This window comes from Staurois parvus, unplaced genomic scaffold (genome assembly GCF_062004578.1).
Source record: "Staurois parvus isolate SC_StPar_1 unplaced genomic scaffold, SC_StPar_1.0 ptg000404l, whole genome shotgun sequence".
Taxonomy (NCBI): Eukaryota; Metazoa; Chordata; class Amphibia; order Anura; family Ranidae; genus Staurois; species Staurois parvus.
The window spans coordinates 3898353-3913515 of NW_028318200.1; the positions used below are offsets into that span (position 1 = coordinate 3898353).

General features: G+C 42.6%; 1 protein-coding gene across 1 annotated transcript in view; it reads right to left on the bottom strand.

The window, feature by feature from the left end:
* Positions 1-13338, bottom strand: part of LOC149455099 (solute carrier family 2, facilitated glucose transporter member 11-like) — a gene marked incomplete at its 5' end in the record, with an annotated part of 35570 nt that extends 22232 nt beyond the window's left edge. Inside the window, 4 exons of the mRNA XM_089686647.1 lie at positions 1893-2022; positions 6471-6595; positions 8154-8314; positions 13240-13338. Coding sequence (XP_089542773.1) covers positions 1893-2022; positions 6471-6595; positions 8154-8314; positions 13240-13338 — 515 coding nt within the window. The remainder of the gene's footprint in view (positions 1-1892; positions 2023-6470; positions 6596-8153; positions 8315-13239) is intronic.
* Between the last annotated feature and the right edge of the window lie 1825 nt (positions 13339-15163).

Sequence of the window (15163 nt, forward strand, 5' to 3'; positions counted from 1 at the left end):
GCACTTTGTGATTGGTCCGGCGGCTTCTGGGATCTGTCATGTGTCCCAGGTACCGCCTTACCATTCACAAAGCGCACCGCTTCACGCGCATGCGCACTGGGCACCCGGCTGTCATGCCCAGTGCCCACACTACAGAAGCCGGGAAGACAGCACGCCGCTGGATAGAGGAACAGGTAAGGTCCCGCTGCAGAGCTGAGTGGCCGGCCTGGTATTCTGACACGGCCGCGGTGGAAATACCGGACCGGCCGCTCCATATTCGCCTTATAAGACACACTGACATTTCCCCCCCAGTTTTGGGGAAGAAAAAGTGTGTCTTATATGGCGAAAAATACGGTAAGTCCTCCAAGGGACTTCAGAGACAAGAGGCCAGCGCGAATCCCATCATGGGGGTAGACACTCAGTACAGCTGACGCGTTTCGAAGGTCGTACCTTCTTCCTCAGAGCTGCTCTGAGGAAGTTGTTTGTGAGTACCATTCCTTTACTAATACATTTTGGTTACTGAGGTAATGCGCAAGGTTGGTGCGCTTCTTGTTTTTTTCACTTTGCAGTATTGTTCGGGCTTCCCCAGCCTTGTTTTGGAGCTGCACGACCTTTCATGCTCTGGTGGTCGTTTAGTTTGGGTTTGATTTCACCTACTCGCCACCGGCCTGGGTCCTGGAGTGCAGGAGGAATCGTATTTTTTCCCACAGTTAAGATGCCGGCACTGAGGACGGCCAGTGAACCCGGGTAGGGTAAACACACCACTAGATCGAAGGACAGGTGAGTGGCTGTTTGTTTAAAAAGTCAGTTTTTTTAGCTGCTGACTTATTTTTCCCACAGAGACTGGAGCTCTGCTTTAAGACAGGGAACCTTCACATATATTCACCCTCAGTTCCTAATTTATAGTTTTGCTTAGGTTACCTTTTTACCATCATGTACATCAAAGTATTTACACAACACATGTTCACCATTTCACTGTAATAATTGCTCAAAGTTTATGGGAAAACCCTTTTAAAAGTTGCCCCTTGTTCTATAAAGGGATACTTCCCAGCAAATTTTAGCAATGTTCCTTTATTTGCATACAAAACATGCTACCTAAAGTCCCCCTTCCAGTATACACTGGAGTATATAAAGTCCCCCTTCCAGTATACACTGGGGTAATGGAATTTTTTTTAGGCTTTTACAGCTGGATGAACAGAGCTATACATTGATGGACAGACATACCTGGGTGAATTCTCAGGTAAAACAAGGCCTTCTTGGTTTTAGGAAAAAAGTCACACCAACCTTGCAAAACTCCACCTTAAGTAACCAAACATCTCAAAGTCACTGGGGTTCCAACCTGAGTGAATGGGTCTCTCAGTGACGTTGGGCATGGGTTAATTTAACAGATTGATGCCAGATTTTGTTCTTATCACAAACCAGCATTCATAAAATTTTCATTTAAAGTGGCTGCATTAAGGTAAAAAAAAGTCCCAGCAGTTGTATCCGCCCCCTAACCTACCTAAATACTTACCTAAGTCCTATCTTGATCCAGTGCTGTGCCTGTCTGCAGCGGAGCTCTCCTTACAGGATATGGAGGCAGCAGCGGGACCAGGGAGCAGAGCGGTGGGGCTGAGCCGCCCTGTGTGTATCTATGAACTTTCACAGCCTGGCTTGGGAGCGAGCCCACAGGTGCACCACAATAGAAAGTGGTTATCTATGGGGGCACACAGAGATGAGAAGGAGTGGAGAGCGCCGGTGGCAAACCCAGAAGAGAAGGTTTGGCTTTCCTCTCTGCAATACCATTACACAGAGCAGATAAGTTTACTATGTTTATTAATTAAAAAAAAAAGGATCATCTTTTACAAACTTATTTAAAGGCGGTACAATACTCTTGAAGAAATGTAACATTTGTAATATGAGACTGTGCATACCGTAAACCAATAACTTGTCCTGTTAGGATTCCACCAGTTAAGAATACATTAATGCCCACTGTAGCAAGGCCTCTGATTTTTTTGGGAGCGATTTCTCCGAGATACAATGGCTGCACACAGATACCAACACCTGAAAAACATAAAATTAACTGAAATAAAAGAAAAGACCTTGTCAGATTCTCGGTGTCAATTTTTTAGATGCAGGTGAGAAAATTTATTTGAATACTGTCTGAAGAAACAGTCCTACCTTGTTTGTCTGTTCCATTTGATTTCATGGACCATCCCAATGAGTATTACAGTACTATTCTGCTTTAATTGTAGACAATATATTTATAAAAGATTGGAAAGAGGTATCCCCAGACAAGTCTGTTCTGTGTTGTATGTGCAGTCCTAATGTCTGAAATCACCAACTTTCAGATGTATATAGAAAAGAAGATTAGGACTGCACACACAACACAGAGGTACCTGGACACGTCATGGGGCTCTCAAATACTCTTGTAAACATATGCAGTGAACTAGACTGGAGAGGTCCTCTTTCTGAATATTACAAAGCTAATAAAATCCCTGATTACATAACAGGCAATGAAATGGAATGGAATATTAACCTGGAAATGAACAGCTATTACCTGCAAGATTTTGTTGAAAATGGATATCTGCCTGTGAAATGTTAAAGCTATCAGGCTAGTGACAGGTTTATTAAACTGCCTGTTTTATTAATGGTAAACAAGGGACACTAAGCAGTAAGTTTAGGAAGGGTAGAGGGCCCTTATGGTGAATCCAGCATAACATTTTCTCAGTTTTGTAAATAAGCAGCTTGAATTTAAGGCATATTATAAAAGCCCAACTCTAGTGTACCTGAAAGATCAAATTCCACATAAATATTTATATATTATATGTCTGTTCAGCCCAAGACATATTTATGCTTTCAGTAGTTACTCATGGAGAAAAATCACCAGTTGTTCGTATCTCTTGGAGGAAAGAGCTGACAAAGCTTCCCCAAAGTATTTCCGGTTTCTTTTACCTCTGTCATGGGTCCCCCTTTCATACCTGGACTTCCTAGTTCTTTATATGGAGATTTAATGGAAGTCTGCGACACCATAATTGCTCTGCAATTGTCATATCAATTGGGTGGGATTAGGAGTTCCAATGGGTTTATCTTCCCGATGGACTCACTGAGAAATGGAAGTCAGTATGTGATTTAATCTTCCAGCAACCACATAACCACCCATCCATCTAAATATCAGACTTGGCTGTAGGCGGTTCTTAAATAATATATTTACAGAGATAAAAGTAGACAATTGCAACTCATAACAACATTATGATTCTTAATTGTGAGTTGCTTCAATTTGCCTTTGGATTGCTTTGAGCTACTTCTGTATTGCTTTTGCATACACTTTGACTTGAGGAAGATGTAAATAAAGGCCCATATACATGAGCCCTTTAAAAGGAGTTGTGTGCCACCTGTACTGTTCTAGAATGCATACTGCACCCTGCTCACTTGCTCTATAGAGTTCAAACACTAGTGTGCATACTCATCAAATTCCAATGATGGCCACTACTCCAGCCTGCAAGAAAGTCAATATATAATCAGGACATTGTTCTTGCAAATCTGATCACAGGATCCCATAGGAGACACCACCAGTTTGATGGTAAATCATTCTGACTCCTTAATGTCATGCCACGATAAGGGGTTCTGGGCAAAATTCCAACAAAGTGTCAGTGCCCACACTAAGTATGAGCACCACTGTGATTGGACCTAAGCATATTCATGTGCTGGCAGGTGACACTCTAGTCACTGCATTTGTGTATGCATTTTTTCCTGGTATCCATAGGGTTAATTACGTGCAGTGGTATGTCAGCTGCAGGTAAGGTCACTTTTCATTGCAAAGGTGAGTGTTCCCCGAGGCATAGAGACTTTTGGTCGGATGGGAATGCAAGGGAGGCCACGCATCCTATGATGTGCTCGTTAGTGGAGAAGGGAGTCCACCTGTAACAAGGAAGTGTTAAAAGCCAGTTCAAGGAATGGGAAGAGTTTGAGCCAAAAAGGTATGCCTCACCATTGTACAAACTCACTATGGAATAGTCTAACCATTTTCCAGCTTAAGCTACCTCAAAAAGAACTGTTTACATTAAGCCAGTGGATTCATTGTGGAATATCTGTTGTAATGGAATTGACTGTGTAAATGACATCTACTATGCTGAGCTATGTAACATCTTTGTGTAACCTAGTGAACTACACTCAGTGAAAGACTTTTGCTTATTCCACAAGTCTGGCGACTTAATAAAGATTAGCTGATGTGTGCCAACACAGTGCATGTAATGCGGGGAATGCAGTTTAATTAAATAAGAGGGTTTCAAGTGTAGCACCATCTACTGTGCTACTAGTATTAGTGTAGGAAAATGTATTGTGGTGCGACTCATGGAAGCTGAGCGAGTCTGTAATTAGGTCGGGTTACTGCAGTTTAGGCAGGATGACTCCACAGATGCAAGTCTCTGGTACATCCCCCTGGGCCTAGGAGTTTGGAGAGACTTCTAGAAGTTATGGGGGGTGAAGGTAAGAAGGGGCTGATCTGCATACTTGAGGGAACTTGGCCAATCCCCAGGCAAAATGTCCTGTCAGGGTGGCCAGGTCAGCCCTTAAATATGCTGGAAGATGGGATGCTGAGGAGGCTGTTAGTGGCCTAGGAGAGATCCCCTAGATTTAGGGGGTCTTTACCTCCAGGCTGGGCTCGAGCAGGCTTGGGGAGATCTTATCAACAGCGTAGTTTGAGGATGAATCTTGCCTACGGAGTAAAAGGGAGCAACGAGGACAGAGTGAGTACATCAACACATCCAGGGATTCACAAGGGGAGAGACTGGAACATGATGCCAGCTTTCAAAGGACAGTGCTATTCTTAACCATTTATTCATGTCCTGGGAGATCTTCAGAGCAGCCAGGAGGGCTGGTGTTGTCTGCAGGCTGTGAAGCAGTTCTACAGGAGAGAGGAGATACTTCTGCACGTAGTTTGCAAAAATCTGTGCTAAGTTTCAAAGGGGGCCTGAGAGTTCCTAGTCCGTAAAGGGCTTTTGCTACTGATCCATAAAGACTGACCGTATCCAGGGATGAGAACAGTCCAGGAACTTTCACTGTACATAGGAAGGAAGTTGTCCCTGTGCATTGCTTCAGTCAAGTTGGACATCCCATAATCCCTATTACCCCACCCAAGTTATTTCCCTTAACAAAAGAAAAAAAAAAAAAACAAGCTCAGAGACTATTTCATTGTGTCTGGGCAAAAGTAGAGAAAAATGCTTGTGGCCTGGCTGAGCAGGGGAACCAGTTACTAGTGGCACTCAGGAGGGTAGGGTCACACAAGTGCTTGTGTAACATTGGTATGCAGAAGAGAAGCCAGTTTAAAACGGGGATGGTGGTGGCCAGTGAAGGATGGTTCCAGATGGAAGGGTGGTTGCTGTACATCTAAACATGCCCTTTTCAGTGGTGGGTCCCTGTTCTACAGAAACAGAAATGTTTTATGGTGTTCCCCTTCAAACCATGGGTTGGAGCAAGACAAGTATGCTGTGGAAAGTATTCTGCTCTGTTGACCTCAAAATGATCTGTAGTCTGGGGACAGGTAGAAACAGACCAACATCACCAGATGAAAAAGATGCAGTCCTTTTGGTGTGGGGCCTGGTTGGGTGATTTAACATATGGACATCTGCAGATGGTAAATCAGGATAGGTTCACAGCTCTGTGCGTGGGGAAGGTGCTCCAAACCACATGCGCTTCCCAATCCAGAAAAAAGAAATGTGCTGCACTTTAGCCTTAATGCAGCGGGTGCCATTAATTCTTGAAGAATCGGAAACTTTCTTTCCTGATGTTTCTCGTGAGTAGGGCAGCCCATTGAAATGACTGGGCTTCCCTACCTATGACATGCATGCAAATACGCATGCACAAATCTGAATGGAGCCTTACACGCATTATTGCTGTAGTAGGGCAGGCAGCACATTTATTTTTTTTATTTCAGGTACTTATATCGCACCAGCAATTTACGCAGCGCTTTTACATTTATATTTTACATTCACATCAGTCCCTAACCCTCAAGGGGTGTACAATCAAAAGGTCCCTAACTCACATTCATATACAAGGGCCAATTTAGACAGGATCCAATTAACCTACCAGCATGTCTTTGGAGTGTGGGAGGAAACTGGAGTACCCAGAGGAAACCCACACAGGCACAGGGAGAACATGCAAACTTCAGGCAGGAGGTGCCATGGCTGGGATTCGAACCTATGACCCTAGTGCTGCCAGGTGGAAGTGCTAACCATTTAGCCACTGTGCTGCCCAACATGCAGCATGGTTCCCCTGTGTCACCAGGCAGTGGTGCACATTGGTGGCCCTCCCTCTCCTACAACTCGTTTCTTTTTTTCATTTTGTTCTTTGACCCACCCACTTATATTGGCAGTGTTATTGTTGTCATACAGCCCTACAGCTGTAATACATTATAAATATCATTAAAACATGACAGTTATGAACAAAACATTCTTTTTCTGTGTATGAAATATTCTCACTGCCACTTCATCATGCATGCATATGTGATTTACCTGCATTCAATCCTATAAGGAATCTCCCAACTATCAGAAGCTCATATAATCTGGCCGGTTGTGCAATTCCCATGAAGAGAGCAGCTAGAATTGCTACAACATTATTCACCAATAAAACCTGCTTCCTGCAAAATACAAGAACACATAGTTTAAACAAAGAATTACAAATCCTGCACAAGAATATATCTACAAACATCTAATTAATGTTTTCAAGTTCTCTGCTGTATGGGGAATTATAATATATATTTTTTTACTAATGTGCGTCTTGTTTTTTTAGTTTTAGAGATACAGTTGCTTTATTATAATGTTGTGGTGCAGAGCCTTTCTAAAATGTTTTGTAATATACATCCCCTGACTTTCTTGAAAATTCCGAAGTCACTATTCAAGGTATGGGAAAAAATTATATTCATTGAAATGATGGGCCTCCTGTCTCATTTTACATCAGTAAGTCAAATTATTTTGGTTACCTATTGGAGCATAAATCTTTTTTTTTTTTTATTCAATATATACAAGCTACAGTATATAAGTTATACTTTGGATTGTGATCATCACCCTGGTTAACTAGACTGCAGGCTGGCCAATGCTTTTGTTGAACAATATATGCTCTTAAAGCAACCTAATCACAATATAACAGTACTCACTAACAATTAGTTTAGTGTTACTGCTGGACCCCCTGCCTGTGTTGAATTGGGAATACATATAGCATAATTATGGATTACATATACACTCGCCAGCCACTTTATTAGGTATACCTGTTCAATTGCTTGGTAACACAAATTGCTAATCAGCCAATCACATGGCAGCAACTCAATGCATTTGGACATGTAGACGTGGTGAAGACAACTTGCTGAAGTTCAAACCGGGTATCAGATTGGGGAAGAAAGGGGATTTAAGTGACTTTGAACGTGGCATGGTTGTTGGTGCCAGACGAGGTGTTTCAAAAACTGCTGATCTACTGGGACTTTCATGCACAACCATCTCTAGGGTTTACAGAGAATGGTCGGAAAGAGAGAAAATATCCAGTGAGCAGAAGTTGACATCAACAAGGCATTTTTGTACACACACAGGAGACTGAGCAGACTGGTTGCTGTGACATTCAGATGGTAGGGTCAGAATTTGGCATAAACAACATTGAAGCATGGATCCATCCTGCCTTGCATCAACGGTTCAGGCTGGTGGTGATGTAATGGTATGGGGGATATTTTCTTGGCACTAGCAAGTTGTGTCTAATAAATCGTGTACATTATAAATGATTGGCACACATGTCAACACATTACACATGTTGACTAGGCTAGTGGTTTATATCAAAACTAATGGTCAGAGCGTACAAAACATGTATACTAACACAATAGAAGTATAGGAATACAAAATATGTATTTAAATGGAGGGCGCTGGATGGACGGGGGGTCACTGTAGGGGTTGGGGGGGCACTGTATGACCTGTGTTATTGGTAATAGTTGCAGGGCTTGTCAAAGCTCTAATAAAATCTTTATTCGCTACTACTGTCTCGGTGAGTTGGAGGGTCCAGTTAAGATGAGTCACCAATGGGAGCAGCTGGAGGACCCAACAACCAGCAGGCACTCCATAGGGAGCCAGTTCTACATTTGTTGAAAAACTCACTATTTACTAGATTTTCTGTGTGTACTACAACTAAACACTGAGTTACACAAGAACTTTACTCACCTACCAAACTTTGCTGCTGCGTGTCCACCTACAAATGTTCCAATAAGGCCACCAAGTGTAAACACTGAAGCTATAACTGACCAAATAAGTGTCAAGAGACTTTCATCCAATTGGGACTGGTACCGTGCATGCCAGGTATCATTGAGGAAATTGTGTATATGCTGTGAAAAGATAGACAACTTTAATCTGAAGCTACTGATAGGCAATGGCAAGCTTAACAGCTATGCAATAAATTATATATATATATATATATATATATTTATATTCAGCCTTTAAAGGCCTAACTAGATTTACTGACCTGCAACTACCAACATCGTTACAAATGAAGTACAGATTAATCAAAAGTAATTTTTTTACAATCCATTGCCAAGGCAGACCTACAGAGATGCGATAAATACACGTCACTTTTGTGGAAAATCAAAGCAAGCTACAGAGTAGAGCAATATTACTTATACTCTTGTTGGACCAACTTTGTTCATGTGTAAAAACACCAAAATTAAGACAGTGACCTATGGTACTGACGGACGGAATCTCATATAATTAAAATCTTTAAAATGTACTGTAGCTGTTTTAGGAGGTATTTAAAGCTGAGCTCTATGCAAACTAAATACACCAGTAAAAAACACACAAACACACACACACACATATATATATATAGCTGTCTGTGCCCCCATTAGGGAGATTCACCCTCTCTATTTGTACCGTTTACCATTATCATTGATAGTAAAAGAAACCCCAAATTTTGGGTTGACCCTAGAAAGTAATAGAGGGGAACAATTTCAATGGGGACACTAGTACTGGTGTCCTGGGGGACTACAAGGGATTCCCTTAATTTGCAGATATTTTTTTCCTCACTTTCTGTTTTGGCTATAGGACAGGAAGTGAAGGTAAATCTCCCCAATGGGACACAGATGGCTAAAAATAAATTGACAGGGTTATAACTCTCCATTATCCAAAACAAGTTTTGCTTGTAGTTCTACTTTAAAGGTATTTTGAACAATTCATTTGAAATGCAGGTGATATTGTTTTAATACAAATACACTATATTGCCAAAAGTATTGGGACGCCTGTCTTTACACGCACATGAACTTTAATGGCATCCCAGTCTTAGTCCGTAGGGTTCAATATTGAGTTGTCCCACCCTTTGCAGAAATAACAGCTTCAACTCTTCTACGAAGGCTGTCCACAAGGTTTAGGAATGTGTCTATGGGAATGTTGACCATTCTTCCAGAAGCACATTTGTGAGGTCAGGCACTGATGTTGGACGAGAAGGCCTGGCTCGCAGTCTCTGCTCTAATTCGTCCCAAAGATGTTCTATTGGGTTGAGATCAGCACTCTATGCAGGCCAGCAAGTTCCTCCATCCCAAACTCTCTCATCCATGTCTTTATGGACCTTGCTTTGAGCACTGGTGTGCAGTCATGTGGGAACGGGAAGGGGCCATCCCTAAAACTGTTCTCACAAAGTTGAGAGCATGAAATTGTCAAAAATGTCTTGGTATGCTGACACCTTAAGAGTTCCCTTCACTGGAACTAAGGGGCCAAGCCCAATTGAGAAACAACCTCACACCATAATCCCCCTCCTCCAAAGTTTACACTTGGCACAATGCAGTCAGGCAAGTACAGTTCTGGCAACCACCAAACCCAGCCACGTCCATCAGATTGGCAGACAGTAAAAGCGTGATTCTTGACTCCAGAACACACATCTTCACTGCTCTAGAGCCCAGTGGCAGCGTGCTTTACACCACTGCTTCCAACTCTTTGTATTGCACTTAGTGATGTAAGGCTTGGACGCAGCTGATCGGCCATGGAAAGCCATTCCATGAAGCTCTCTACATGTTGTTGTGCTAATCTGAAGGCCACATGAAGTTTGGAGGTCTTCAGCTATTGACTCTGCAGACAGTTGGCAACTTCTGTGCACTCTGCGCTTCAGCATGCGCTGACCCTCCTCTGTCATTTTACGTGGCCTACCACTTTGTGGCTGAGTTGCTGTTGTTCAAAGTTGCTTCCACTTTGTTATAATACCACTAACAGTTGACCGTGGAATATTTGGTAGCAAGGAAATTTCAAGGATAGACTTGCACAGGTGGCAACCTATCACAGTGCCTCGCTTGAATTCACTGAGCTCCTGAAGAGCAACCCATTCTTTCACAAATGTTTGTAGAAGCAGTCTGCATGCCTAGGCGCTTGATTTTATACACCTGTGGCCATGGAGGTGATTGGAACACCTGAATCCAATGATTTGGAGGGCTGTCCCAATACTTTACAATATAATGTATATTAGCATTCACTGGAGTTTTTGACAATGTGCCTGGAGTTAAGCTTTAAAAGCACCCAGCAACATTACATTTAAGTTCAACATTTTCAGCTAACAAAAATCTGCTGCCCATCCACATGGCAGGTATTAATTTTTTTAAAGCAGAACTATACTCCTCTCCACTCCATCGATGAAGTGTCCCAGAGTTCCCTCACCTGCTGACATCTTTGGTCATTTTATTGGCTGGGTTAAGAAGACATCACATGTGCGGAAGTGCACTCATCTTGTCAGAAGCCAAAATTTTGTACAGAGTTGCATGTGCCCAGCTCAGTAAACAGTGTGGAAAGGCAGGTAAAAAAATGTAACGCAGAAAAGACATTGTAACAGTACGTCTCTTCTGCATTAAAAAACTGCATATATTGTTTTTTAAATTAAATATCAACTTTAACATCTGGTGGGTGGTATGGCCTGGCCAGACGGATCTTTCTCCTCTAAATTAAATTCCATACTATTAATTTTATTGCACCATACGCGTGCACAAGATCTTCCTACAGGACTGCAGTCTCTTGCCTTTTGTAAATCTAATAATCTGCTTCAAACATTTGCCCTTATGCAAAAAAACTGGAACAAAGTAGGGCTTCATATACACTAGCCTACCATGACCATGGCAGTGGGAAAACGCAAAACGTGACAAACGTGATTCTTCAATGTTCAGAAGAGAAAGGTTTAACTAACCTAAAACGCATCAGTTCCTAAACTCTGCTAAAAGCCCATGTGTACATGGATACATAGTAGGCTTTTATAGAGTTAAGTTTTAGGAGGTAAAAAAATGCCAAATGTTCCTAAATTCAAGTTTAGATGCTGCTAGTGTACATAAAGCCTTAGACAGATGCAAAAGGTTACTGTCACATGTTAGCCTGCAATTTCTTGTTTGTGCATTCTTACTTTCTTGCTGCAGTGCTTTTCCTGATTCCCTTCACATGTGTGGTTTGTCTGTGCTCACCTATGGGCATCGCCTGCTTTTCTCTGGGTTTTATTTCCTTCCCTTCCATCAGTTCCTGGCCCGCCTCCTAGTTTGTCTACATAAGACATGCTCAGTCTAACCCACTTGGCCTGAGCAAACTGTCAAGCACCTGTGGTAGTGAGCCCTTGTAGATTGTCAACTCGGGGTTCCCCATGGCGTGGAGTCTAAGCCCCAACCTACTTTTTCACCAGAGCCCCTGATGGTGGGGATGAACTTGCAGCAAGCTAGAACCATGTCGCGGCCCCCAGGTACGCCCAGCTGAGGATTCGGAGACCACTCGTGTGAGCAGAGTACACTGGCAGGAGACAACAGGAAATCTGATAGACTAGCCGAGGTTAGGACAGGTGGAAAACAAGCACAGTCGGTGAATGAAGCCAGGGATGGTACACGTGTAGTCAGATACAGGATACAGGAGTTGCAACAAACAGAAGCTCAGAGAACTAAGAAGTTGCTCAGGCAAAGTGGCCTAGACTGAGCATGTCTTATATAGACAAAACAAACTAGGAGGCGGGCCAGGAAGTGATGGAAGGGAAGGAAATAAAACCCAGAGAATAGCAGGCAATGCCCATAGGTTGGCACAGACAAACCACACATTTGAAGGGAATCAGGAAAAGCACTGGAGCAAGGAGGTAAGAATGCACAAACAAGAAACTGCACGCTAAGTGGAGGGACCAATGAATCACCAATCATTTTCTGATATTTTCTAACAGATCTCCAATACCTGTTTCAGAGCTTATCATAAAAATCTTTTTACCCCGTCTATGTACAATATATGTAACTCCACCATGCAGTGAAAGACCACTGCAGTTCTTATGAATGATCTTTAATTTCCTTCAGCATATGAAAATTTTGAAAGGTTTCATATCCTGGTGTTATGCAATGCTGCTAATCATTTATCTTGAGGGTCTCCTGATCAGAGTGGCTGAGAAATGGGAGGCTGATGTTGGTACCTTGACAGAAGACCAATGGGAGATGGCTGTGCAGGCTGTACCACTATGCTCATTCAACCACCCACAGAGGCTTACCCAAATACACATTCTACTAGGCTCCCACTACACCCCCTCAAAGCTCTTCAAAATGGACCAGGTTCAGGACCTCTGAATGCCATCACTGCCATAGGAAACATGGAGATCCTATACACTTATTGTGGCACTGTCCCAAACCTCTACAGGGAGGGAGTAGTGAACAAGTTAGACTATTCTCTAATATCCAGGTTGATCCAAAACAGTGTTTCTTGGATATACTGGATTCCTTTGAAGATCAAGAATTTCCCAGAGAGGCTTTTACCAGAGCCTTGTTCAGACCTGTAAGCTTAGATTAGTGCTCTGAAAGTCTGAAAATCCATCCACACTCACACTAACTGAATGGATTAAACATGTTGGTGATACATTTAACAAAAAAAAGACACTGCCCTGATAAATTTGAAAAAATATGGTCAAATTGGCAAGATACTCAAGGCCTAAGCCAATTGGATCAAGTGACTGGTAGGCTAGGAATTCATGCAGGAAAGGCTGACTTAGCTTGATATTTTGTTTGCGCCTTCTCTGGGGTTGCCTATATTTAACTTAGTATGCCTCTTAATAACAACAGGTACATGTGTATCTCTACTTTCATATTATTACTTGGTTGAATGCACAGGACCTTACATCCTTTGTATTCTGTATTTTGCTAAGATTACTCTAGATCTATATTTGTAAAAGATACATTTTTTGTAAAATCTTCATAGCAAAGTTTTCTCTGATCTAAAAAAAAATCCACTTTAATGTAAAAACACTGAACACACCTGAAGCTGTGTTTGTTTGACTTACTATTGTAGGTGCATTGATAATTGATAGATTATATCCATACTGGAAAGTTCCTCCTATTCCTACTGCGCATATGGCCCCAAAAAGTTTGCTGCTTGGAAGCTATGGAGACAGGAAGTAAATATAAATGACATAACCTTAAATGTTATTACTATCGCAGTTGCGCTCAAAAGTTTGCATACCCTTGGAGAATTGGTAATATACAGTATGTACCATTTGTAAAGAAAACATGAGTGAGCAAGCAAGACACATTTCTTTTATTTCTTATGGGATTCATATTCAACTGTAGGTCATACCAGAATAGCACAATCATAAAACAAAACATGGCAAAAAGTAAATAAATGAAATAAGCCCTGTTCAAAAATCTGCATAGCCTTAGTTCTTAATACTGTGTATTGCCCCTGCAGTGTTTTGTAATAGTTGTTTATGAGGCCCAAAATTCTTGCAGGTGGTATAGCTGACCATTCATCCTGGCAAAATGCCTCTAGGTCATGCAAAGTCTTTGGTCATCTTGCATAAACTGCACATTTAAGATCTTTCCAGAGTGGCTTGATGAAATTAAGGTCAGGAGACTGTGATGGCCACTCCAGAACCTTCACCTTTTTCTGCTGTAATCGTTGGAGGGTCAGCTTGGCCTTGTGCTTAGGGTCATTGTCATGCTGGAAAGTCCAAAAGTGTCCCATGCGTAGCTTTCGTGCAGAAGAATGCAAATTGTCTGCCAGTATTTTCTGATTACATGCTGCATTAATCTTGCCATCAATTTACACAAGATATCCTGTGCCTTTAGAGCTCACACCCCCCCAAAACATCAGTGACCCACCACTATGCTTCACATTTGGGATGGTATTCTTGTTGCTAAAGGCCTTGTTGACCTCTCTCCAAACATAGCTTTTGTGGCGGTGATCATAATACTCCATTTTGGTCTCGTCACTCCAGATTACATGTGCCAGATGTTGTGAGGTGTGTCAAAGTGTTGTCGGGCATATTGTAACCAGGCTTTTTTGTGGCATTGGCACAGTAAAGGCTTCTTTCTGGCAACTCGACCATGCAGCTAATTTCTTTAAAGTATTGTCATATTGTGCTCCTTGAAACAACCACACTGGCTTTTTCCATGGCAGCCTGTATTGCTCCTGAGGTTATCTGCGGGTTTTTCTTTGTATCCCAGGCAATTCTTCTGGCAATTGTGGCTGCAATCTTTTTTGGTCTAAATAACGGTCACTTCCCCAGTCTATAACTGGCCTTCACAACAAGGAGCACATGGATGGGCAACGCATGTCAAACCACAAAAAAGAAAAAAATTCCCAACTCTAACTTGCCAGCCAGCCTGGAAGGGAGGGCGGGGGGAGGTGGAAGGGAAAGAAAGGGAGGGAGGGAAGGGTGGAAGGAAGGAAAGAAGAAAGAAAGGGAGGGAGGGAAGGGTGGCAGGAAGGAAAGAAGAAAGAAAGGGAGGGAGGGAAGGGTGGCAGGAAGGAAAGAAGAAAGAAAGGGAGGGAAGGGTGGAAGGAAGGAACGAAGAAAGAAAGGGAACGAGGGAAGGGTGGACGGAAGGAAAGAAGAAAGAAAGGGAGGGAGGGAAGGGTGGAAGGAAGGAAAGAAGAAAGAAAGAAAGGGAGGGAAGGGTGGAAGGAAAGAAGAAAGACAGGGAGGGAGGGAAGGGTGGAAGGAAGGAAAGAAGAAAGAAAGGGAGGGAGGGAAGGGTGGAAGGAAGGAAAGAAGAAAGAAAGGGAGGGAGGGAAGGGTGGAAGGAAGGCAAGAAGAAAGAAAGAAAGGGAGGGAGGGAAGGGTGGAAGGAAGGAAGGAAGGAAAGAAGAAAGAAAGGGAGGGAGGGAAGGGTGGAAGGAAGGAAAGAAGAAAGAAAGGGAGGGAGGGAGGGAGGGAGGGGAAGGAAGGAAGGAAGGGAGGAAGGAAGGGAAGGAGGGAGGAAGGG